At 46.8% G+C, this 27,638-nt stretch overlaps 1 protein-coding gene across 2 annotated transcripts in view; it reads right to left on the reverse strand.

Moving 5' to 3' along the window:
• Positions 1-898: 898 nt before the first annotated feature.
• NUDT12 (nudix hydrolase 12) overlaps positions 899-27,638 on the reverse strand; it is a 273,377-nt gene continuing 246,637 nt past the window's right edge. For both annotated transcript variants that reach the window (XM_069625469.1, XM_069625468.1), the window contains exon 7: positions 899-1,233. In XM_069625469.1, the coding sequence (XP_069481570.1) occupies positions 1,123-1,233 (111 nt within the window). In that variant the 3' untranslated portion in view covers positions 899-1,122. The remainder of the gene's footprint in view (positions 1,234-27,638) is intronic.

Raw genomic sequence — 27,638 nt, forward strand, 5'->3', positions numbered from 1 at the left:
GGCGTCTTTCTCCTCCTGCGGCTTCGTCTGCGTTCTCAGGGCTTCGCTCCGCAGCCTGCAGCAGGCCTCCCGTCATCCGGGTTCCCCTGCACTAGCGCTGTCGCAGTAACTCCTCCAGGAGTGGCCTCTGCTCACCCAACGGCGATGCCACAGCACTTCAATGTTTGCTCCCCACCTCAGGGCTCTCACTCAGCGACCGTTGCGCTGCGTTTCTGTCTTCCGCTTAGGCAGCTTGGCCGCGCCGGGAGGCTGTCCTTTCGCGGTGCTCCAAGGCCGTCAGGCTGCCAGAGCCGGCCAAAGCCTCCAAGCACGCCTTCTTCTGCTTTGCAGTCGTAGCGGTCTCTTTGCCTCTCTCAGCTTCTGGCTGTGCACGGAGCCCCCCAGTCTGCTCTTCGGTTCTTCCGGGCTCGTCAAGGCTTAGATCGTTGGTCCGGATCAGCGGACTCGGCGCCACTCAAGTCCTCCGCTCGACAGGCACAATTTTTTGTCGAGGTTCCGCGTTCCACAGTGTTTCGTACCAGTTAGGGCTCGCAGGGTGGCAGCAGTACACAAATTCTTTAGGCACCCATGAAAAGTATTTTAGCAGCTTATATTGGCTACATCAAGCGGAGATTGCCGAATATGCGTCTTTCTCACATGGCGGATAGCCAGGCCCCTTCTCCATGGTTATCATAAACAACAAGCATCCATAATAAAAATAAATGAAAAGATTTTCAAGTCTATAAAGAATAAAACGTACTGCTTGTGAACTTACAAACAAATCCTTATGAGAAATGGATGGTGTGAGCTCATAAAGACAGCAAACCCTACTGCCCCAGTGAGGAGTTTGTCAGTCAGCCAGTGTATTCTTCTCGCATTAAGTGCCTTGCATTAATAAAAGTACTACACAACATATAAGTGAGGTGTCTGAATATCGTTTTTATTGCCGGTCAGTAATATGCATTTGTTTAACTATGTCTCTGGTCTTCAGACATAAACCCATGCATCTGGCTTTGCAGAAGACTGTTTGTATTGTAAATCCAGGTTGTTGAATTGGCAAACCTGCTGCCCTAAAAAGTGGGAGAATGCATTTAAGCAAGGTGCAACAGGTGACTTCCCTCCAGCTCAGTATAAAACGTAAAATTAAAGATTAGCATTCATTTTAATCCAGTGTTTAATCAATTGATGAGCAATTGCTTGTCTTGGCGGCACAAAGAACGAATGGCTTTTTCCCTTGATAAGAACATCCACAATCTGTAAAATATAAAGAAGTGTTAGTATGCTAGACAGCATGCCAATGTGTACTCTGAAAATAAACATAACATATGAAAACAAAAACAGACATGTTAGAGGGGTTGAAGATGTATGGCAGTAAGAGCATGTGACTTGACAAGAATGTTACAAAATAAGGCATATGTTTCATTCAATGTATTTATGGAAGTATACTGCTAAATATTGAATATTTTGATAGACCGTTGACACACAAGTTGATGAAAAAAAGAATGCAGCATAATAGGATTGACTGGGACCGTGATGTATGACCCACCTGATGGGAATATGAAAATGCATGGTGTCATGACTTCAGATGGCAATATTGTATCATAGGATGGATCCACTGCTGCAAAAGCATCAGGAGAAAAGTGATATTGGTGTTCAAAGCCACCTCATGAATGCACTGGCTTTGGAACAAAGGTGGGTACAGGTGAAGGAAACAAATGGTCTTGCATTTACAAGGAAAAGTTAACAGTACTTCCTGTATGTCGCGTGTGATGGCCGCACGGCAAGAACATGGTATACAAAAGGTAAGGGCGTTTAAGCATCTAGGGACGTGGCCATGCATATTTGGGAAGTGGGCAAGGTGCTGTGAACAGTGTGATGAAGGTGAGTTGAAGGGGGGGGGGCTTATGGTGCAAACAGCTGGCCAAATTAAACCAAGTCCGGGGAGTTGGTGGGCGGAAGTGAAGACAGGCTGAACGGTGCAAAGCACAGGCAGATGAAGGGAGGAGCACCTTTATCTAGAAGACTGAACAATTATGCAGTGTGACAGCAGCGTCACAGGACCATGGTGTACAAAGGGTAAGGGCCTTTAAGTGAGAGAAAGGGGCATGGCAGTATTTAATTGGGGAGGTGGAATGGGGGTTTGAACAGTGTGCAATAAAGGGGTCTTCAAGGGTGGGCCCTTATGGTGCATTGGGCTGGGCAAAAGAGACAACATTGGAGGGAGGGGTAAGAGAAAGTACTGGCGGCAGAGGGGCACAAAAGGGGAAAAGGGTGGGTCAAGTGGAGAACAAACCCCACCTGGAACACCACATACAGTGACAAAATGGAGCCAGCGATGCAGTGATGTACAGCAGCGAAAGCAGTAGCTAATCGATGGGAGGGCTGAAACGCAAAAGCAGCAATGTATAGACTGTGGGCACAGTCTGTGCCAAAATAAAGATATAGAACAAAATGCACAGTTCACCAAGACCAGGGAATAACAATATCAAGAGTGAGGAGACAAATAAGTATATTAGATACATTATGTATTTTAAAGTGCATAAGGTGATGACAATTTAATTAATGGGAATACAAAATAAATACTCATTATTTGAGTATCAGTGGCTAATTAAGAGGCTCAAACTAAGTGTAGATTAGAAATGGGTTTTATTTTCTATTGAAATTTGGTTCAGAAACAATGTTCTTGTATTTGATGCAATCTTGGGGGAATCCCATTTTTTCTGCTTACTCGGATCTGGTACAGCTTGTAGGGAGCAACTGAACGCTGCCACTTCCCCACATTCTTATCAGAGTAAGCCCCCTAAAACTCCTCTTATATGCCCTGCACTCCTACTCCAACCCCCCCCCCCACCCCTGGGATAAAATGCTGCAACGTGGACACAATGATATGGTCCGTAAGAGTACCTTTCCCGCATCCATAATGTTTCTCTAGTGAGGGGAAGCCAAATTGTGGGTGGTTTATACATGGGGTTACCCATTCGATATGTAATGGATTAGTGTCTTTTCAGTAGAAATATGGACTTTGCGTCTCTCCTACCATGGGGGTTTTAGAGTCCTCTTGCTGGTCAGAATTACTGGAGAATGGCGTATGAACACACCCTTCTTCTTTGACATGAACATCTGAGTGTTTTATTTCTCAGGGTAGAATTTTTAAGCTCATGAGACATCCATATTCTGTAATGTTTCTTCAACAAAGAACAAAAGATGTCAAGGTGAAAGACATATAATGGTCTCCTGATTAAGTTGTGATAGCCCTATTCTCATTCAGAATCCATACGCGGGTGTAAGGGATTGTCTTAGAAAGCAGGATCTAATATTCGGCATTAGTAAGGTAGTGCTGAAGAATGCATCTTCTCTGCTAAGTAAGGTGATCCAAAATCTTAGGGAATAGCAGTATGATTTTTTAGTATGAGAAATCGGAATACTAGCTCTTGAGCGGCCCTGTTGGGACCACCAGGCACAGTGACTAGTTAATGGTTGATCAGAACTTCCCCTTACTCTCATGTGGCAGTTTGCAATCTACCACTAGGTTGATTGTGAACTAGTACTAGTCGCTTCCTGCACAGACAGTAGAAGTCAAATACTCGAGAACCTCAAATGCAACTATTTGCATAGAATACGGGAACTCAAATGATGGAAAATTCAAAGGTACTTTAGACAGGCTTAGTAAAGTTTAATGATTGAGAAGTGCCTGGCACAAGAAATCCATATCTGAAAACGAAATGTGCGGCAACGGACAGAAGGTGAAACCAAGTAGATAATTGAAAAGAAAAGACCATGGAAACAAATACACTACTACAGGATCAAAAAAGGAAGTGACATGTAACTAACTACCTTGTCAAAAGAAAGTGGATGTGACAGCTCAGACGTGATTTCCCCACCTGCCTACCTAGGTAGAAAAAAGGAATGCAATTTAAACTATATGTAGTTGAGAAGCTGGCACGGGGGAGCCCAAAGAGTTGTGGATTTGGTGCTTGTCTGCAGTGCTGAGAAATTGTGAAACAGCTGGAAGGAGGGTGAATAGGATGGCAGAGTAAGGAATATATCAAGGGATAAGACGACTGTGTGCGATGCAGTTACTGGGTAAACTTGTTTCTCTGACAGATTCATAGAACATCGTGAAATACCATGTACTTATTAATAGGGGGCCAATGAAGTGGATTACCTGAGCTGAAGACAATCGCCAGTGATCAAGCTTGAAGGTGTTCCGGGTATAGGATGTGTGCAGTGAAGATCGCTTTGGGTCATGTTAAGGAAGACGAATATATATATAGTGACGAGACGTGGATGGTAGGTTGTGTACATAGCCATACTAACTTTGGGATTTGTGCAGTATGATATCCTAATCCCAGCGCAGCTGTTGTCCGGAAACCTTTCTGCAGTCATTGCTACGCGTCAGCTCCACCCGATGCCTCTACACGCCGGATATGACATCCGGACCACTATATATAGCGGCACTGCACCCATGACCTAAGTTCCACCCTTTTTCCGTAGCACTCTGAAGCTAAAGGATCATAGAACCATTGTGTATTAGCTATCCGCCACGAGGGGCGATGAAGAATCCTTGGGAGGAACAGCCATCAGAAACAACATTACCGAGAGGCAAGTAATTTGTTCTTCAAATGGATTCTTTCCTCAAACTGATTCCTCATCTATTAAAGACTCCCGAAGCAGTACGTAAATCTAGAGGAGGGACGAAGCGAGAACACTACCTTAAACCAAAAAACTCTAGAGGACGGCCTACGAAAACTAGCATCTTATCCCACAAAGGGAATCCAAGCAGTAATGCTTATCAAACATGTGCAATGATGCCCACAATGTGCCTGGCAGATGTACAGGACAGGGACGAAACGGGAGCCACTCCTCTGGTAGAATGAGCTACGAGACCCTCAAGCACATCCTTTCCAGCCAGATCAAAGCATTCCAAAATGCAGAAAAGGATCCTCCTTGACAGGGTCTGCTAGATGACAGTGCTGCCAGCATGAGCACCGAGAATAACCCACAAAACGAAAATGAAAATCTTGTCATCTTTCCTAGACTGTCTCGTTTGAGAAACATAGAAGGTAATGGCCCGCACCTGTTCCAGCTGATGGAATCGTTCCTCTGCCTTGGAAGGATGAGGCAGAGGGAAAAAAAACTCATGAAGATGGATCCTTTGAGAGATGGAAATCCAACACCACTTTTGCCAAATTTGGTAAAAAACAAAATGGGGAGGTAAACATACAACCCCTGGAGCTTACTCACACATCTCGTGGCAGGGACAACCAGGAAAATCACCTTAAGGGTAATCAATCAAATAGAACAGGAATTAATGGGCTCAAACGGAGCACCCATATGAAACCTTAAAACGAAATTTAAATCACACGCCAGAACCACAGACTGGTGGGGAGGAAACAGGTTGCACAAGCCCTGCAAGAACTGTAGAACAGTGGGGATTGTGAAAAACTAGCCCTGTGCTGGGGACCTCTTGAACACCGAAATAGCGGCAAGGTAACCCTTTCCAGTGCCAATCTGCAGGTCCTCCTGGGTTAAGGATAGCAGAAAATACAACAAAGGGGATAACAGACAGGATAAATGATCCAGATCCCTCTCCCGGCACCAAATCGAAAAACTATGCCATCTGCAGGCATACATTGATTTCATAGCAGGCCTCCTAGCTGAAAAGAGCACATTGAGGACGTTGTACAACAAGTCCCATTCGTTGTACCTCAGCCTCTCAATAACCAAGCATGAAGGTTCAGGCTAAATGAGGTTCCCGCCCCTCCGATTGGGAGAGTTAAATCGACTCTCCTCAGAAGGCGCCAGGCAGGGCAGATGAACATGCCCAGCAACTCCAGATACCAGGTTCTCCGGGTCCAGTTCGGAGTGATCAAGATCATAGTTTCAAACAGGCTGAGAACCAGCAGAACGACAGGGATCAGCAGGAATGCATAAAGAAGGTTGAAAGTCCACGGGACCATCAGTGCATCACCCAGAGCTCCCAGACGATGAAATTCCCAGGAGCAGAACAACTTGCACCTTCTGTTGAGACTGGAAGTGAAGAGGTTCACTGAAGAGTCCCCCAGAAGGAGAAGATCGCCTCCAGAATTTCCTGGCAGATCTCCCACTTGTGGGAGGCCAAAGTCAGTCTGCGCAAGGCATCCACCGCGATATTCTGCCAGCCAGATGAGACGGCGTTCTCCAGAGCCGAGAACCACAGTCATATTGCTTCTCTGCACAAAGGCAGGAGCTCCACACCACCTTGTTTGTTGAGGTAGTACATGGCACTGTGTTGTCCATCAGGATCAGCACAATCTTGTTTCACAGGAAGTGAACAGGGCCAGCCTGATAGCACTCATCTCCAGCAAGTTGATGCGTTTCTGAGACTCTGAGGGAGACCACAGTCTGGTCACCGTTAGGTCTAATAGGCGAGTGCCTCAACCAGTCAGATATGCATCAATGACCACCGTCACCTGGGGCCAAGGTTGACGAAACAACGAGCCTCTCAGCATTTTGTCTTTCCAACCAGGATTATTCTGTTGGAAGAGAACAATAGAAATTTAGCTACACCTACATTTGCTATTGTGGTGTCTCAGAACAAAACAAGTATCTGTTGGTTACTGGGACGAAGAAGACTAGTTACAAATGTATGGGGCGAGAGAGTTCCAAATTCTAGGGGCTGCTACAGGGAAGCTGGAACTTCCTGTTCTGGAGTAGTAGAAAACAAGTACCAGTTAGGTAATGAATTGTAGAAACCCAAGAGAGCTATAGAGAGTATGCCAAAAAAACTGAGAAAGGACTCCCAAAGGATCTTGAGGAAGCCTCAGACCAGCATCATAAAAGAGAGCCTGATAGAGAGAGAGAGAGAAAGAGATGCATGCGTTTCAAACCAGCTCCAGGAGGGAGGCTTGGGAACCGGAGAGAACGCCAGCACCCAGCAAGGGAAGACACAGAGGAACAGGTGCCCTGGAAGTGGAAGCAATGTGCCAAAGACAGTCTACCAAGAAGCTGTGAAAAAGACTGTCATCCCAGGAATGACACAGCAGCGAGGAGTGGTGGCCGAGAGAGGAAACCCCTGTACGCGACAAAACCACTTACCACGTTGCACACTGAGTGCTGCCCGAGACCGAAACAGAGGCGAGGACCAGGCTTGTCCTGAGAGGTGGTGGCCAAGAAAAGGAGAGACAGAGTGTCCCTCTAAGTGCCAATGCTGCTGGTATCGAAAAATGCAAAGCGTATCTGGAGAAGCAAGAAAAGGAAACACGAGCCGTCCAGACAAAAGATGAAGTCCAGAAGGAGAATGCCAACCCGGTAATGCAGCACCAATACAAGGAAGGTAACAGGGAAAGTATGAGACCTGGGGAGAGAGGTGGTCATAATGAATGACAATCCTCCTTGTCGGCCTACTACCAAAAACGAACATAACGATTGGAATAATCATACTTGTTCCAGTGTTATGAAGAATAACAAGAATAGTTAGAATAAGTACTGGGTTCAGTTTACTCGTCCCAGTATCAAGAATTGTGAGAATAATTATGTGGGCATTGTAAGGGAGGCATGGTATCACAAGTATGACACTGACACAAGAGTTACAAGCTTCAAAACCTTTATTAAATTCTTGGGGTTTGGGAAAACTCCTGATCCGCCCCATAGCCATGATGGGAGTAGTCTATACCATCAAATAATAAAGAAAACACAGTCCTAGTCAGTCTTTTTCAAATAAAAATGGCCTTTGCTAACAAAACCTAGGCCTGCCCTATCTCTTATACAAAAAGAGTGAGAAGGGGAATGTACATGCAAAGGAAAGTCAGTGTTACAACATAAAGGATCAAAATCGCAGAGTCAGCTCTCTTCCCCACGTTGGACAGCACGGAGTAAGGCGGTCCCCATAGACAGGATGACACACTCTGGCTCAGGTTATCAAGAAAAAGGCAGTTCAAAACGTGGGTCAAGGCCTGCTTGGCCTTCCATGATAAAGTCACTTATTCCAGCTTTTCCAAAATTCTTTTACAGTTCAACAAAGGTTCACATAGGTCTCCTTTGGGTGGGCTCAGACCTCTCAAGGCATCAATAGTTCACACAGGTCTCCGTTAGCCGGGCGCAAACCTTTCACCAAAAGTACCTGATTCAACGTAGATCTCCCTCGGCTCTGACCTCTCAATCACAGCACTTGCAGGGGTTGCCTGTTAGGGAGAATTCTCTTATAAGGCTAATTTCCCAAACCTAGTGAGTCCCCCAGCAGCTTTTCTGGATTTTTGGGGTTTGTTTGTTTCTCCTGCTAAGAGTGAGACTCTTTTCCTCCCACTCTTAGGCATGATTTGAGGTATGTCTTTGACTTTTTGAGTGCTTATGGGCTATGGGGTCTTTTTACTCCATAGGGTATCATCTGTTTTAGTGTGTGTGTTGCACAGCACCCACAGTGCAGTAACACAGGGGTGTCATAGTGACCCCCAAACATAGACTACATACCTTGGGACTGACTACTGTCTCCCAGGGCATGTAAAGTCACCATTGGCTTTACTAGTTCAAAATTGTGAATAGAACCAGTACAAACCATAATATTGTGGAAGTACTGGAAGGGGTTCATTTTGATTGGCCCTGGGCCCCTTTCCAAGGGGGCACTGTCCCGTCCCCCCTTGTCGAGTTTCTGGCTGGTGGCAGTGGTTACCACGCAAAATATTCCACCGGAATATTTCCTATGGGATTTTCCCATTGATTTTAAATGCACCACTTTTTGGTGCAATGTTAAAGATACCGCTGGTTTATTTATTTAATATAAAATCACCGGTTGGGTCTTTTTGCCAGAATTGTTCTAAAATGGCGTTCGTGTCCGTCTCTGTAACTCCAACCAAGGTCGGGCCCTTTATTCCACTTTTTGGCGGGCTTCTCCACAGAAGCCCTCCAACTGGTACCACTCTGTCTGGGTTCCACAGGATATGTGGGTGGGGGAATTGGCACCCTGGACTGCGTTGCCTTAGCAACTCAAGTCGCACTCTGTTCTGATTGGCCCAGTGGTGAGCCGCCCGGCTCACCACTTAGCATGCATGAGTGACAGCTAGGCTGTTGAATGGGGGTTTTTCTGCATAAAAGCAGGGCTTTTGGGACTGGAACTTAAGAAGTCGCCACAGGACCTAAGAAATCCGAAGAGGGGAGAAGCTGAGCCATCTGCAATGACGACACCACCGGTGGAGCCCTGCTGCAACAACCTCACCACTTTCTTGGCGACAAGAGAAGATCATCTGCTGAAAGAGTCTTCTTCCTCTGAACTGGTGGGATCAACCAGTTCGCCATTTCAGCTTCCAGGACGTCTCTTGGTCAAATCGCCCATGCCAAGCACCCCGGCGGCCGGATGGCCAAGCTTCACCACTGTGACCTCGAATAACAGGAACGCACCATTTTCAACGAACGAACTCCGCGGCTGGTCTCTTCCCTGGGCAGTGCAACGACTCCAAGTTTCCTCCTCGATGAGATTATCTCTTCCCCTGGTCGAAACCACGAACTGCACCCACGCCAGGAACAACTGCCACCACTGGAGCTTCTTCAACTTTAAAAGGTACTGTGTTCCACCTGGCCTCCCTTTCTACGGTTTGCTAAAAGTGACCCTTAAATCCTTGGCTTTCCAACTGGGTTGGCCCCCAGACCATCTAACTTTACCTTCTTACAGGTCTCCCTCAGTCGGGCTCGGACCTTTCACTGATGTCGAAGACTTTCTAATGTGCACGTTTTTTATTATAGGCCCTCGCAGGACCACTTCGACTTTCACTCCAGCTTTATGTTATTTACCCCCGTGTCTCTTGGTCTTGGTATTTCCATAACAGAAGCACAAAAGTTAAAAAGAAACCTTTCTCTTAAAGCATTCACCTTTTACTTCACCTTTCGCCAGGGTTAATTTTGGCCATTGCGCATTTCAGAGTTTGTTCACTTTGCCGCTTTATAACAAGACATCAAACCTTTTGCGTAGACTTCCGAGTGGGCTACTTCCTTTAATCAGACCACTCTGCTACTCTGCATCACTGGCTTCAAAGTTATCAGAAACTTAAAAGTTCACCACTGGTTAACATTCTTTCATGTCTTATCAGCATATGCGCAACCTTCAATTGTGAGATACACTGTTGCGGCTTCAATCTTTCCTTAACACAAACCGGCCTTTAATGTGTCTTTTACTAAATCACTGGTTTTGCGCGTTCCTTTCTGGTCTCTGCAGCTCCGATTCAGGAGTCAAGGTTAATACCACAGGCTTGGCCTCACCTACCCAACTCAGTTGTTCACCCAGGAGGGTAGCTAGTGTCCTTCAAATACAATGAAGCTTTCTTCTTGTCTGCGATTTTGCTTTTTCCATGTCTCCTTTCCGGCTTCCTGGAGGCAACGACCTCCTGCAGGGAACTTCAGGGTTTCTCTACCCTTTGCCCTAGTACCTTGATTGGTCGTCTTGCTCCAGTTGGTTCGCTTTTGACCTGGAAGATCTGCTCCTTCTTGTTTTCCACCTTGCTCAGAGTGTCTTTGTATGTTCTGCCTTTTATCTGTGTGGGGAGAGATAATGGGTATCAGATGTCTGTGATTAAAGTCAAGTGCCTGACTTTGCCTGACATGATTTGCAGGACATGTCCAATGAGATATGCAAGTGTTAGCTTTTCTACCTTCAGTCACCCTCTTCCTCGGCCCATGGTTTGTGTAGAATGGGGGCGGTTGGGATGTTGGAGGATCTGATAAAATAGGATTGAGTATGGGAAAGGGAAAGTGGGGAATACTGCATCTCACCATCGGTTGCCTCACCCACACTCCCCGAAGACCACCACCAGGTGATCCTCCCGCACTGGTCCACCCTCAGATCCAAAGGCGATGGCCGTGCCCTGGCACCTGAGAGAGAGAGAGATCCCCAGGGACTAGAAAGTGAGACACTGTTTGGTTTCTCACAGCATCCTACTCATCCTAGTAAGAGGAGCAGTAGACAAAAGAGTGAGAATCACCGCTGGCTTCATCTTATGATCCAAGTGAGACGGCTAAGAAGCAAGAGGGTGAGAAAGCCATTAACCAAGAGAATGAGAGTCAATATTGTGATTACCGTTATTACCTTAGTGAGAAAGTGACTAACAAAGAGGGTAAGAATTCAACCAGAGAAAGAAAGACTTATCGACATCTAAGAGAGACCAAGGGAATCTAAGACAAAGAAGAGGAACTTTGATCAGAGGGATCCTTCAGCAACAGGGAAAGGCATAGCCCGAGGACTGGAGAAGTCCCCTTAATGAAATGAACAAGCTTTTGGAAAAGATAGCAAAGAACTAACTGAAGATTTGTTATTAAAAAGGAACTGAATTGAGAAAGCTGGTCCAGGAGAAGGGAAACATTCTCCTGGACGTTAGTTGTTTTGTTTACGTTATAGGCTCATCATAATTTAGTTTTGGACCGAGGACAGACTTTACTTTTGGACTTCACAAACTGACAACAAGTACCCTAGTTAGTTGTGTTAGGTAGGGGAAACCCATAGACTTGGGAAAGCAAGTAATCTTTCTATTATTTGAATAAAAGTACCTTAACATGGCAACCTCTAGTCTTTCCCCTCCTTCTGACCCACCACACAGTGTAACAAATATTGAGTATCATGCAAGAAGAAATGTTCACTGTATTCTGCAGATGAAGAGTTATAAATGAAGACTGCAGAGGAAATAATCCCTTCATGATATTGGAAATAGTTTAACCTACATCATATCGAAAACATGCCAAGAGTGACAATAATGCCCCACCTGGAACACAGATGTGATTGTTGTACTAAGCAGAAGTTGATCACTGACGTTCTTCCAATATGCATAGGATTATAGAAATGTTTACCTTAGACTATTGTAGGTTTTTACCCTGACGAAGAAAAGCATATTGGCAGAGTTTCAAAACTAGTTAAACTATTTGGCATCATTGTGCTGGCATCACCTTGTTTGTGAACATGATTCAGAATTCCTCATGATCGGTATCGACTTGACTCTGAAGACAATAAAATAATAGTCTCAAATTTTGCAATTGGTCTTTTATGCTTGTATCACATTGAATTGTATTTTTGCATGTATTTATCAATTCTATTATAAATAATGGATATCAATGAAAACTATTTTGTACAATCACATCTTAAATTTGAGAAAAATGCAATTCTATCGTGTTTTGTGCAATTACGTTAATATTAGGGATTTTAAGACAACCGATTACATTCAGGAATTTTTTGCACATGGAGCACTATCTCTCGCCACAGTATCCTACGGCACGGCCAATGGCTATGCAGGCTGGGCACTGTGTGTTTGGCATGCCTCTGGTCATGCTCCACACCCAATATCCCAACCCACAGTATTGCAATAAGACATTGATCTGCCTAAAACAATGTCTGACATTATTTGCGATATCACTTGCGAAATTAAAAGCAGTTCATTGTTAGCATGGGGTGAATTATGGTTGCGTTGCTAAAAATAACTTTTCCAATGCCTAGGACAGAGTGACCTTTGATGGCTGATGCGATGGAGGGATGCTATGGGTGTTTTAAGGTTTCATTGACCAAACACCTCCTGATAAATAAATATCATTAACAAGGAGTTGATGAAAATTAATGATAGGTCATTGGTAGTGGAAGATTTGTACATCACTCTGCTGCTCTCGAGCTATAAAATCAAAAAATAAAATAAAGATCAAATCCACAGCTCATGGGGCTGCATTCTTTTCCAAGGAGGTTCCAACCTTTGTTTATGATATACACAAGAATGCTTTTGTTCCCGAGAATGGTTCACCTGTATGAACTATGTACTGGGAATACACATGCAGGCACTTTTTCCCCTTTTTGTATGACAAGGGGACACTTATTGTTGACATATTAGACAGAGCCGCGTACAGATGTAACAACCTTGAATCTGCGAAAATCTGAAGGCAGAATGGTAGGCAAATGTGTCAAAGAATTGGCCATTTCAGGTTATTAGAAAAGAGCAATAAGTAAAGTAATGTTTGACTCCAAACGTGTGTTTGACAACATTCCTTTTTTCTGATTTTAAAATTTGATAGACATGGCAATCAGGGACATGACTTGGGGACAGACAATCAGGTTTCCGTCCCGGTCAAAGCACAGAGATAGCTCTACTGGACTTAAAAAAACAGATGGACGCCATTAGAGAATCAGGAAACCTTTGCATAATATTACTACTTGACCTGACCGTGGCATTCGATTTAGTAGACCACAACATACTATGCCAAACACTAAATAATAACTTTCACTTTTCCAAAGAAGCAACCATCTGGATTAAATCATTCCTGTCTGACCGTACCTCTAGAGTGTTCATTGGAGACGAAGCAGCAGATTACATATCAGTCCCACCCTCTATAATGCATACACTAAATTACTCTTCACCGCCCTGGATGCGATGGGAGTAATATGTACTAATTTTGCTGACGATACACAGATACTTATCCCAATCTCAGGCAATCTGGAACAAGACACCATTTGCATAAACAAAATGTACTCGCTCATCCAAAACTGGATGGCGACTAACAGTCTCTGCCTCAACGGAGAAAAAACAGAGATCTTGATAATAGGTACACCATCACGACTCAGTAAAGTCCACCCAGATTACACATCCATAGTTATTGATGGCACCCCCATTACCATCTCTAACCAGGTCAAAACCCTCATTGTTTACCTCGACCCCAGTCTCACCATGGGCAAACACATCAGTTCACTCGCTTCCTCCACCGCACATACAGCTAAACTCATTGCACTAAGTCAGCCATTCCTCACACCTCAAAACTGCATCACTCTTGCAAGAGCCCTCATACTGGCCAAGATCGACTACTGCAATATCCTATTACTAGGGACATCCAAGAAAAACAGACAAATTGCAACTACTACAGAATAAGGACCTTTGAGCAGTTCTTATGAATAAACAGAAGATCCCACATATCTCACTACAGGAAAGAGGCACACTGGCTGCCTATTCAAGCAAGAATACTACATAAAACTCTCACCATCACACACAAATGTGTTACTGCCAATGCCCGATATATTTGAACAAATGCCTCAAATGCAAAACAGCAATGAGAGCGCTCAGATCCAATGCTAACACGCTCATCATCATCCCCCACTTCAAACACGCCAGAACAGGAAGTTCCAGCTTCCCTGTAGCAGCCCCTAGAATTTGGAACTCTCTCGCCCCATACATTTGTAACTAGTCACCCCAGCCTAAATTCAAGAAACTACTGAAAACATGGCTCTTCGATAAATTCGAACTTGTTCCAGGTACCTTACACAACACATGCTGACCTAATGCCATTTTCCTCCAACCACGGTCGGCCGCCTCTGACCATTCCTACCATGCCATACGCTATACTCATTATGTCCCAGCAACCAATGCCAAGCCCCTTCGCCATGTAACCATTGTGTACTTGCTTAAGACCTCCTTGATTGTTGCTCCTGAACTCTCTGTAAAACAATGTTTTTGTGTAACCATTAAGATTGTAAGTATACTTGTAACCTTTTGTTCTTCTGAAGTCTGTGTAACTGTGTAAATTGTGTAATCTTTTAAGATTGTAAGCATACTTGTAACTTACGCCGTGATACCTATGGGGTTGGGTGTACAGCTAAATGAAAATGAAAATGGACCGAAAGAAAGAGCAAAACTGTTAAAAGAGCAAGGATGGATAGTCGTAGGCCAAAGCTCTGCCTAAAGCATGTCAAATATTCATGGGAGAACCTTTCATTTATTATTTATCGCCATAATAACTACATGGTTCCAAAACTGACAAAAATACACCTTGACACTCATGGCTCAATGTATTAAGCACTCAACTCGTAGGCCTGCGTACCACCATTTTGAATACTGTGACAATACACAGTGTGGTGTCACTTCTCCCCAATGGGGAGCCCTTTTCCCTGAGGCTGGAGATGTTCGGCCGCTACCCAATAGTTCTCCAGGGGTTGTTTAATGCGGGAGGACCTCATGGTGGGGACTTCCCCCCCTGGGAACAAGGACGATCACTTGGTGTACAGCCCAGTGAGCGTTCTCTCCCTGACATTCCCTAGCCTCCCTAATATTTAGAACCACTAACTTGAAGGTAAACCTATGTATTGTTTTAACATTGGAGATAAAGCCAAAAGTACTAGGACACAGAGAGCACAGGACACATGAAGATCATTGACTTTAAGTCATTGACAGAACTGAAAGACTTTTACAATCAGCATGGGAGGAACTGGATACAATGCATAAAAAGGAACAAAGGACTATCAAATGTATTAAGCCCGGCCACAGAGTCAAGCGCACCTGTGAGAGGAAACAGGTGTAGCAGATATTCAGCAAAGGAGATTAAAATCCTGCTGGTGGACTAGTGGGAGGAAGATGCAGAGAATGCCGGCGAACAGCTGTTGGAGCTCTCCAATTGGTCTGCTGGTACAGACCTGAGAACACGGCCGAGAGAGGGAAGTAAGTTGAGTCATCCAAGGAAATGCTGTGCTGCAGATTCTGACAAGGAAAGAAGTCCGAAGAGCTGAAGGAGCGGACCTCCAGAAGGTATAGGAGCCTGAAGGGGACGAGGGAACAGGCAGGAGAGACACTCTTAACAGCTTTCCCTCAGCCCAGTGAGAGTGGACCAACTATTGGGACAAGCCAGTGTCAGTCGTACCTCCAGCATCATCGTACTCGTGTCAGTAGCAGACAGAAAACCACTGACCACAAGAAAAGGGTCTGGGACCCGAAAACAGATAACTAGAGTAGAAGAGGACATCTTCCTCATCACAGTGGGAATGAGGCATCCACTGACCATCAGAGAAAACTCATACTGAGAACATAAGAGATCTTCCTCATCACAGTGGGAAAGAAAGAAACACTGAGCACAAGAGCAAGGTCTCAGACCCCAACAAGATTTTGCACTTTGTTAACCACAAACCAGAGTGGCAAAGTATACGTGAAGCTGCAAGTAATAAGAAATAATTGTGCCAAGTAACACCAGGTGAAGGGAGATGTTCTCCTGGTACAGAAACAGGAGTTGTTATGAAGACGTCAGGGGAAGGGAGCGATTCCCCCTGGCCTCGTTGTGTACTGTGCCAAGTAACACCAGGAGAAGGGAGTCATTTCTCGATACAAAATGAGTTGATTTAAAGACGCATTCGCCCTGGCCTTGTTGTGTACTGTACCAACGAATCTATACGGCAGGTTGTACCCTATATTTCTAGTTAACAAGAGGTCTGTGATATAGCAGGGTACTTAATATGTATACAACAAAGAGAACCACAGACTTCCTCCTACTCCTGCTTTTTAGCTGATTATCGGTTATCAGAACCAAGTAAACACCCTGAAGTTATAAGCCAAATAAACTTCTTAATGACCAGATCATACTCATTAAAAAAAGGTTTTGAACAGGAAACCATATTTTATTCTTTACTCATCTTGAGTACCTGTGTTTCACAAAACCAAATTTTTTCTTTTTGTATTAAAGCACATAAAAACATGCATCACAGATGATACAATTACATTTAGACATATTTTCATATACATACATTAGATCTGGGTTCATAAAACAAAACAACCAGTTACAGAACATTAAAGGGTACCGACTCATTTCATTTGCACACCAAATTCTCAAAGAAAAGAGGGTAAATATTTCTTCTGTTGATTGTAAGGTGTTTGCTACCTATCACCTCAAGGGGCTTGATTGGCAATGGATGAAATTGCAAAAATAGTGTTGACGGCGTGTGTTTCGGCCCATATGGTAGAAATAGACCACATACAACCTTGGTCTTCTCCCTATTCATGCCGGGCCTTCATCCAGACAGGTATACGTGTATATTGAGATCTTTGAAGGCTTAACAGTGTGACAAATTTACGCTATCAAACACAGAGATTACAATTCATAACGTCTCTGTAAAGATTATACAGGGAGTCTGCTTCCTGCTGAGCGTCTTCGTCGGAATGCAAAAATGGGTGACTTAAGCCAAAGTGAGATATTCCTGAGTGTGCTCAGTCCTGAAAAGACCAAAACCCAAATGGTTTCAAATTGGCTGTGCATAGTTAAACTATTTGATATATTTTGACAAATACTGTCGGCATATGTGAGCACGGCAAGGACAGTGGACAAAAACCCTATGTCTCTCTATATATACAATTCACAGAACACTAACTGGCTGCTGTCAGTGCACTGATATTGTTGTTTGGAACCTCTCAAACTGTTCATACTCAATGGTGATTTGGACTCACCTATTGTTGGCACACAAGTGGCGTGCGGCTGGTGACTACACCACAGCACATCCATGGAACTCTCTCTGTTTCACTTCCAGATAGCGTGCAGCTCAATCGCGTTGTTCTCTGAATAGCTGCTAAATACTTTAAAGAATGATCACGAAAAACGGGTGCAGCGCTGCCGTCGTGGTATCAACACTAACTCGCTGGTCTCGACTGCTACGGGTGAACTGATAACATAACGTAGATCCTAAATCGAGCAAGGACTACTTGCTCATTTGTACACATGTAATGCTATTAAAGGGTAGTGGGACCTAATTGCTATAGTATATATAGGTAGGAGTGTTTTAAAGAATATTAATATTTAAAGACTAGACCAGGCTGTCGCAGATTGAATCCGTATGCAATTAACCTGTGCACTATAGCAATTAGGTCCCTCTCCCTTTAATAGCATTACGGGTGTACAAATGAGCAAGTAGTCCTTTCTCTATTTAGGATCTACGTTATGTGATCAGCTGACCCGTAGCAGTGGAGACCACGAGTTAGGAACAAGTTACTTACCTGTAACTGTTGTTCTCCAGCATGGGTCTGGCATGGATTCCCATGCTCATGAATATTCCCCGTCGTCAGGCTGGGAATCCTCGGTAAAGAAAAAATCAGTATCAGTTTCGTTTCTGATCAGTCTTTCTTAGTAGTAACCAATCACTGGTCTCTGGATCATGCTGCCCCCAGCGAATGACTGCCCTCTCCCTAAGCCCCTCCCCTGGCAGCCATCCTCAGATTTGGTAGCACGTAAAGTCCAATAGAAGAGCCGCAGAGGGGCAGGAGGGAGGGTTCGCATGTGAATCCATGCCAGACCCATGCTGGAGAAGAACAGTTACAGGTAAGTAACTTGTTCCTTCTCCAGCATGGGGGTCTAGCATGTATTCACATGCTCATGAATATAAGAATACATAGCAGTACACATATGCACAACCACGGGAGGTGGCAAGGCTCAACATTAAGCATTACATGAACTCAACATTAAGCAACTCTTACCTCCTCACCATGCCCACCTTCAGGCGAACAGGTTGCGCAGCACTGCTTGGCCGACCCTGGACTCCTCCCTGGAATCACAGTCGACGCAGTAGAATCTCGTGAAGGTGTGCGTCGACCTCCACGTAGCAGCCCTGCAGATGTCCAGCAGGGGTACATCAGACAAGAACACCGTGGTAGCAGCGATCCCTCTGGTCGAATGGGCTCTCAGACGGCCGGGCAACGGTCGGTTTGCCAACTGGAGACAGTGCATGATGCAGCCGGAGAGCCATCTGGAAATGAAAGCCTTCGAAAGGCCTTCCCTTGGTTCACAGGTCCAAAGTTCACAAACAGTTGTGATGTATTCCGAAAACTCTTTGTGCGGTCCACATAGAACTTCAGCGCTCTAGCTACATCCAGCGAGTGCAAAGTCCTCTCGGGCCGGCGACAAAGGCGACAGGAAGAAAACTGGTAACACCAAGGGCTCGTTGAGAAGGAAGTCCGACGGCACCTTAGGCATGAAGGAGGGGTGCGTCCTAAGCACTACCCTCGTCTCGTGAAAAGTCAAGTATGGAGGCTTGCAGGATAGGGCCTAGATCACTCCCACTCGTCGTGCGGAGGTGATGGCCACAAGAAATGCTGTTTTCCACGACAGGAACTTCAACGGTCCCGAATGCAGAGGCTCGAAAGGCGCCCCCCATGAGCCTGGTCAGCACTACGTTGAGCTCCCACGCCGGGGCCCGAGCCTTCACCGGCGGGAATGAACGGAGCAGTCCCTTCATAAACTCCTTCACCAGGCGATGAGACCACAGAGATGATCGTCCCGTAGTTCTGGTGTAGCGGGAGATCGCCGCCAGATGTATTTGGATGGAGGCATGAGCCAGCCCCGCCTTGGCCAGCGACAGCAAGTTACGGCAGCACTTGAGGGGCCGTAATTCACAGAGGGTTAATCTTCTGTGCACGGCACCAGACAGAGAACCTCTTCCATTTGTGTCCATAGCACTTGAGAGTTGAGGATGCCCGGGCCTTTGCAAGCACCTACCTTGCAGTCTGCCAGGATATCGTACCCTCCAAACTCTAGTGCCGCAGGAGCCAGGCCTGCAAGTTCAGCGACCCCATGTCGTGATGGAGGATGGCACCTCCTTCTCTGGAGAGAAGATCTGCGTCTGTCGATAGTTTGACTGGGGGGGGGGGGGACACTGACAAGTCCAGAAGGTCCAGGAACCAGATCTGTCTGGGCCAGGCCGGTGCGACGAGGATCATCCTGCACCGGGACCTCTTGAGTTGGTTGACGAGTCGCAGTAGCAATGGCAACAGAGGGAACGCATACAGGAACAGGCCGTCCCAGGGGAATGAGAAAGCATCCCACATGCTCCTCGGCTGGGGAAACCTGCGGGCGAACCTCTGGCACTTGGAGTTTGGCGCCGTCGCGAACAGGTCGATCTGGGGTTTGCCCCATCGTCAGAAAAGCTGATCCACTTGGTCCTGACGCAGTTCCCACTCGTGGCATGAGCGCAACTCCCTGCTCAGCGAGTCGGCGATGGGGTTCTTTATCCCTGCTAGGTGGAAGGGCACCAGAAACATCCCCTGGGCAACGGCCCAATGCCACAGATCCTGGGCCTCCTTGGATAGGGCCGGGGTCCTGGTTCCTCCCTGCTTCCGGTTATAGAACATCATGGTGGTGTTGTCGGTGAAGATCCTTACCACCTTGCCCTTGAGAGACGGGAGAAATGACCTGAGAGCCCAGAACACTGCTCAGAGCTCCAAGATGTTGATGTGGAGTGACCTCTCGCCAAAGGCCTCTCGCGTGAAGATCTCCGGTGTGCGCTCCCCAACCCTCCAGGGAGGCATCCGTCATCAGTCTCCTGGTGTGCTGGGGTCTGAAAGTCTGTGCCCGCCGCGAGATGTGCACGGGTGCCCCACCACCCTCGTTGAGCGGGATCTTGTCTTCGAAGCTGCCTGCCGCTTGCATCCAACGGGCGTCGAGGAACTCCTGTCGAGGATGGATCCGCAGCCTGCATAGGCGCACCAGGTAGATGCAAGAAGACATCATGCCGAGAAGTGACTTGATGGACCACACCCGGGACACGTCCGTGGCCAGCAGGTGCTGCACCTTGCCTAGGATGGCCTTCGTCCTTTCCTCCGACGGGGAAGCCAATCGTGACAGTGTATCGAGCTTGGCTCCCAGAAACAGTGCGACCTGCGACGGAACTAGGTGGGATTTGGGGAAGTGATGGAGAATACCAGGTCCGTGAGCAGTTGGACTTGGTTTGGAATGCCATAAAAATGGCCACCGAGTTGTCGGGCACTGGCTGCGACGGGCACGATGGTTGCTCCTCCTCCCCGGGAGCCTCATCAGTGCCACCGTCGCTCTCTTCGTCCGCCTCCCAGGGATTCCTCCAGTGGGACCGGACCTCCTCAAACCTCTTGTTGAGGCCTTGCACGACTTCAACCAGCTCCTCCTCAAAGGCTGTAATCCGTGTCCGTGATGGCCACCGCCCCCCCCTCTTTTTCCACCGGGGTCTTCACGGGGGTCTTATCGATGGGCTGAAAAGAGGATTAGGCGGGTGAATCAGGGCCTTCACGACTTTTGGCGTGCTTGGGGCCTTCACCTTGGGGGGAGAGTCACCACCTCGCTCCACCTCGGCTGCTTCCGTCGGGATCGACCGAGGCTTCTCCAGAAGCTTACCCGGGATCTCCGACTTTCTCTTCCCCGAGCCAGAGTGTTGGCTCCTGGTTTATGGCATTGGTGAATGTGCACCCTGCCTGGCAGCCGAGGAGCCTGACCGTTCGGCGCTCCCGGTGTCCGCTGACTCGCAGTGCTTAGCCTTCTGTTGGGCACCTGTTGCTGGAGTGCCCTCAAAGGACTTAGAAGACCGCTCAGACATCTTCTTCTCACCTTCCGCTGGGCTCTTCCCTTCCAGCCAGTTTGTGAGGCAGATCCGCTGATCCCTCATGGTCCGCTCCGACATGTTCTTGCAAAACGCACAGTCCTTCTCCACGTGCATTTTGTCTTTGTGAAGGCAGTAGAGGCATCTAGAATGCGCGTCCTCCTTGAACAAATTCTGCAATCCTCATCCAGGGCAGTTCCTCAACAGCTTGGATCTGGGCATCGAGCTTCCCTTGTCCTGGGCCATGTCCACGGGGTAGGCCTCAAGGTTTTCTGGAATCCTCCAATAAGCGTACTCGACGAAAACTTCGCCCTTGAGGGGCGTAGAAAATTCCGAAACGGGTCCCCGTTGACGGTGGAGCTTGAGGCTCGATTGATCGGAAAAATGAGATTAAACTCTTTGAAAAATCACAAAACGCAGTAAAAGCTCGAGAGCTATAGCACCAGGACTCCCAACACTTGAACGTGCGGTAAAAATCTGAGGATGGCTGTCAGGGCAGGGCTTAGGGAGAGGCCAGTCATTGGCTGGGGGCAGTATGACCCAGAGACCAGTGATTGGTTACTATTAAGAAAGATAGATCAGAAACGAAACTGATACTGATTTTTTTCCTTTACCGAGGATTCCCAGCCTGACGACGGGGAATATTCATGAGCATGTGAATCCATGCCAGACCCCATGTTGGAGAAGTGTTGATACTGCGACGGCGGCGCTGCACCCATTTTTCGTGATAATTATTTAAAGTATTTAGCAGCTATTCAGAGAACAACGCGATTGAGCCCTGCGCTATCTGGAAGTGAAACGGAGAGAGTTCCGTGGACGTGCCATGGAGCAGTCATCAGCCGCACGCCACTTGTGTGCCAACAATAGGTGAGTACAAATCACCATTGAGTATGAACAGTTTGAGAAGCTCCAAACAACAATATCAGTGCACTGACAGCAGCCAGTTAGTGTTCTGTGAATTGTATATATAGAGAGACATAGGGTTTTTGTCCATAGTCCTTGCCTTGCTCACTTATGCCGACAGTATTTGTCAAAATATATCAAATAGTTTAACTATGCACAGCCAATTTGAAACCATTTGGGTTTTGGTCTTTTCAGGACTGGGCACACTCAGGAATATATCACCTTGGCTGTGCCTTAAGCCACCCATTTTTGCACTCTGCCGAAGATGCTCAGCAGGAAGCAGACTTGTATAATCTTTGCAGAGACGGTATGAATTGCAATCTCTGTGTTGTTTGATAGCGTGAATTTGACACATTGTTAAGCTTTTGAACGTTTGCATATGCCCCTAAGGTACTGGCAGGCCTGTTGTGTGATTAAATCCAATAGGGCCCACAGTCACAGAATCTCGCGAGTGATGCTTAAATGAAGATCCTGTCCCTGCTCTGTCCATCACAATAAGGTGAGTGGACAACAACCTAGCCATCACCCACATATGCTCTATTAAATAAGATCTGTATTGACCAACCATAGACATTTTTACTTAGCGGTTTTTATTTTTGTTGTTAATTTTAGAGATTAGAAGCACTACTGAGTTTAGAAGATTAAAGATCTCAATAGACCACTTATATCTGTCCTGATGAAGGCCCGGCATGAATAAAGAGAAGACCAAGGTTGGATGCGGTCTATCTCTACCATATGGGCCGAAACGCACCTCGTCGACACTATTTTTGCAATTTCATCCATTGCCAATCAAGCCCCTTGAGGTGATAGGTATCCAACACCTTACAATCAACAGAAGAAATATTTACCCTCTTTTCTTTGAGAATTTGGTGTGAAAACTAAATGAGTCGGTACCCTTTGATGTACTGTACCTGGTTGTTTTGTTTTATGAACCCAGATCTAATGTATGTATATGAAAATATGTCTAAATGTAATTATATCGTCTGTGATACCTGTTTTTTATGTGCTTTGATACAAAAGGAAAACATTTGGTTTTGTGAAAAACAGGTACTCAAGTCAAAGAATAAAATATGGTTTCCTGTTCAAAACCTTTTTAAATAAGTATGGTCTAGTCATTAAGAAGTTTATATGGCTTATAACTTCAGGGTGTTTATTTGGGTCTGATAACTGAAAATCAGCTAAAATGCAGGAGTAGGAGGAAGTCTGTGGTTCTCTTTGTTCTGTACCAAAGAATACCACAAGGAGGAAGGCATTCACTTGGTCCCGAGTGGAGAGTTGTGCCGGAGACACCAGGCGAAGAGAGTCATTACACCTAGTTTTACTGGAAACAAGCAGAAGTACCTGTTCTGTGAACGGGTTCTGTAGACAGACATAACACTCATTAATTGTTGAAAATGAATGATTCTGTAGGTCGCTCTTCCGCCTCAGCTTGGCGCGGTGCAGTTTGTTATGGTGCAAATATCTTAGAAACTGAGCATCCTTGACCTCGAGTTTTGTTCCTTGTGTCGGAACCAGTTGAGAAACAACATGCTTTGTTTCCCTTCCCGGTGAACATGGTTTACGGCTTCATCTCGAAGGCCCCATATTGCAAAAATCGTCTGGAAAAGTGATTTCACCTGATGCAGCAAACTTTTTTGTTTCCCTTCCAGGTGAAAAGGGTTTACGGCTTCGTTGGCAGGCACCATCTCACAAAAATCCTCTGGGAAAGTATTTTCATCTGATGCAGTAAACATTTGGAGCCCTCTGGAATGCTACCTGCCTTCACCTTTTCCACTCGGGTCCATTCGCCTCTCGTACATTTTTTGTTTCCCTGCCCAAAGGACATGGTTTAAAGCTGCGTCGGCATGCCACAAACAAATTTTAACATTTGCTGAAATCTGGGGAAAGGGGTGGGGTGTCCACATGTCATGTAGCCAGTAATGTCCAAAGGGTCCTAACGGGTAAGTATGTACAATTTGGTGTAGATTGGTGAAACGGTGTGGAATTGTATAAGGAACAATGCTTCACCAAGCCACATATCCACAAACCCACATACGCATGTTGATTTTTTATATATATATATATATATATATATATATATATATATATATATATATATATATATATATATATATATATATATATATATTGAGTAAAACAACTTTGTTAAAGGGACGTTATGGTGAAGTTGCGCTACTAAAAACCTATGAAATTCAGTGAAAAAACTTTGTTAAAGGGACGTTATGGTTCCAAGTAAAAGCGAAAAACCCTTGAAATTCGCCAGTTATAGTAAGCTAAGCAACCATAACTCGTGCCACCACCGTGCACTGCTAAGCCTAACACCCAGGACATCAAAGATGCCATCACAAATGTCACTGATGACATCACATGTGCATTTACCTTTCATGAAAAGTCTGTACAAGGGATTCTTAGTGTAATGTTAATAAAAAAAGTGTCAAAGATTATTGGAATAAATATCAAGTGCTAATCAGTGCATTAAGCTATGCATTGATATAAATAGCATTGTATTATTAACTGCAATCCAGTATACTAAGGTACTCGAGTAGAAACATAGGCATTGTGTGCAGCATACATGATGGAGGTGCAATATTCATGAGCTTGCCATGTTGAATAGTGAAATGATAACGGTTTTCATATTAGAGTTTTGCGTACAATGAAACTTGCGATAAGTTGGTAATAAAACCCACTTACTACATAATTGCATTATTATAGACAAATCACAAAGAGACAACACCACATACAAATATGAATATATACAAGGGAATTGAAGTAAGAAAAAAAAACAATAGTAGCAGAAAGTGTTCATAACCTAACTGATTACCTTTATGCAGAGAAATGATTGCTCTGTTTCAAAGCTGTTACTTACCCTATCTATATATATCACATGATGTGTCTGGACCCTAAGGAAAATAGGGTGAGTACAACATATAAAAATATGAGCATATACAGGGAAAGTATAGTAATAAAAAAACATCAAAAGTATCAGAAAGTGCTGATAAATCTACTGATAATTTTAATGCACAAAAAGGATTGCTGTCTTTCAAGGTTCTGTCTTCCCCTATGTATATGTTTCATATGATATGACTGGACCCTAAGGGAATTATTGTAAGAACATACTTGAAGGATACGTATACGAATATAGTACATTTACAATTTTTAGTTCCTGACTGTTACTGAAGAAAATCATGTGGCCTAGATATGTCAGGAAAGGAAAAAAGGGGGAGTCAGACATGTGATGTCATCTTTGATGTCCTGGGTGTTAGGCTTAGCAGTGCACTGTGGTGGCACGAGTTATGGTTGCTTAGCTTACCATAACTGGCGAATTTCAAGGGTTTTTTGGTTTTACTTGGAACCATAACGTTCCTTTAACACAGTTTTTTCACTGAATTTCATAGGTTTTTAGTAGCGCAACTTAACCATAACGTCCCTTTAACAAGGTTTTTTTACTGGATTTCAGAGGTTTTTAGTAGCGCAACTTAACCATAACGTCCCTTTAACAAGGTTTTTTCACTGAATTTCATAGGTTTTTAGTAGCGCAACTTAACCATAAAGTCACTTTAACACTTTTTTTTTTTTACTGAATTTCATAGTTTTTTATTAGTGCAACGTAACCATAACATCCTTTTCAATGGAGGAAGACCACTAGCATCCAAGGTTCCCAAACCGGGACGCCACAGGCAGGCATCCCGGTGTAGGAAGGACATTTTTTTACCAAGATGGACACCAGGGAAAGGGAAGGCGGGGTGTATAAAGAGAACACAACAGGGCATCGGCGAGGGGTCGGGAAGACCAGGAGAGAGACACAGGGCATGAGTGGGGGGTAACATGAGGGAGACACAGGGCATGAGCGGGGGTGGGGGGGTAACACGAGGGAGACACGGGGCATGAGCGGGGGGTGGGGAGGGAGAAGGAAGACACGGGGCATGAGCCGGGGGAGAAGGGAGACACGGGGCCTGAGCGGGGGAGGGAGAAGGAAGACACGGGGCATGAGCCGGGGGAGAAGGGAGACACGGGGCCTGAGCGGGGGAAAGAAGGAAGACACGGGGCATGATCAGGGGGGTGGGGGGGTACAGGAGGGAGACACGGGGGTGAGGGGGCACAGGAGGGAGACACGGGGCATGAGCGGGGGTGAGGGGGTACAGGAGGGAGACACGGGGCATGAGCGGGGGGTGGTGGGAAAAAGGAAGACACGGGGCATGAGCGGGCGGTGGGGGGGAAAGAAGGGAGACACGGGGCATGAGCGGGGGTGGGGGGGAAGAAGGGAGACACGGGGCATGAACGGGGGGAAGAAGGGAGACACGGGGCATGAGCGGGTTGTGGGGAAAGAAGGGAGACACGGGGCATGAGCAGGGGTGGGGGGGTAAGAAGGGAGACACGGGGCATGAGCGGGGGGTGGGGGGAAGAAGGGAGACACGGGGCATGAGCGGGGGTTGGGGGGAAGAAGGGAGACACGGGGCATGAGCGGGGGGTAGGGGGAAGAAGGGAGACACGGGGCATGAGCAGGGGGTGGGGGAGGAAGAAGGGAGACACGGGGGTGCGGGGGTTGGGGAGATAAAGAAGGGAGACACGGGGCATGAGCGGGGGGTGGGGGGTACAGGAGGGAGACACGGTGCATGAGCGGGGGTGGGGGGGAAGACGGGAGACACGGGGCATGAGCAGGGGGTGGAAAGAAGGGAGACACGGGGCATGAGCGGGGGTTGGGGGGAAGAAGGGAGACACGGGGCATCAGCGGGGGTTGGGGGGGAAAGAAGGGAGACACGGGGCATGAGCGAGGGGGTGGGGGGGAAGAAGGGAGACACGGGGCATGAGCGGGGGGTGGAAAGAAGGGAGACACGGAGCATGAGCAGGGGGTGGGGGAAGAAGGGAGACACGGGGCATGAGCAGGGGTAGGGAAGGTGGGGCCCCCACCCCCGCTCATGCCCCGTGTCTGCCTTGTTCCAACAGGGCAGACACAGGGCATGAGCGGGGGTGGGGTGGAAAAAGGAAGACACGGGGCATGAGTGGGGGGTGGGGGGAAAGAAGGGAGACACGGGGCATGAGCGGGGGGTGGGGGGGAAGAAGGGAGACACGGGGCATGAGCGGGGGGAAGAAGGGAGACACGGGGCATGAGCGGGTTGTGGGGAAAGAAGGGAGACACGGGGCATGAGCGGGGGTGGGGGGGTAAGATGGGAGACACGGGGCATGAGCGGGGGTGGGGGGGAAGAAGGGAGACACGGGGCATGAGCGGAGGGTGGGGGGGAAGAAGGGAGACACGGGGCATGAGCAGGGGGTGGGGGTGGAAAGAAGGGAGACACGGGCATGAGAAGGGGTGGGGGTAAGAAGGGAGACATGGGGCATGAGTGGGGGGTGGGGGGGAAGAAGGGAGACACGGGGCATGAGCGGGGGAAAGAAGGAAGACACGGGGCATGAGCGGGGTGGGGGGAAGAAGGGAGGCACAGGGCATGAGTGGGGGGAAGAAGGGAGACACGAGGCATGAGCGGGGTGGGGGTACAGGAGGGAGACACGGGGCATGAGCAGGGGGGCAGGGGGTACAGGAGGAAGACACGGGGTGGGGGGAATAGGGCAGACATGGGTCATGAGCGGCGGTGGGGCAGGAAGATGGGAGGAGCGGGGGTGGGGGAGAAGAAGGGAGACACGGGGCATAAGTGGGGGTGGGGGGGAGAGGGAAGACACGGGCATGAGC

Source organism: Ambystoma mexicanum, chromosome 6p (genome assembly GCF_040938575.1).
Source record: "Ambystoma mexicanum isolate Mex_15411 chromosome 6p, UKY_AmexF1_1, whole genome shotgun sequence".
Taxonomy (NCBI): Eukaryota; Metazoa; Chordata; class Amphibia; order Caudata; family Ambystomatidae; genus Ambystoma; species Ambystoma mexicanum.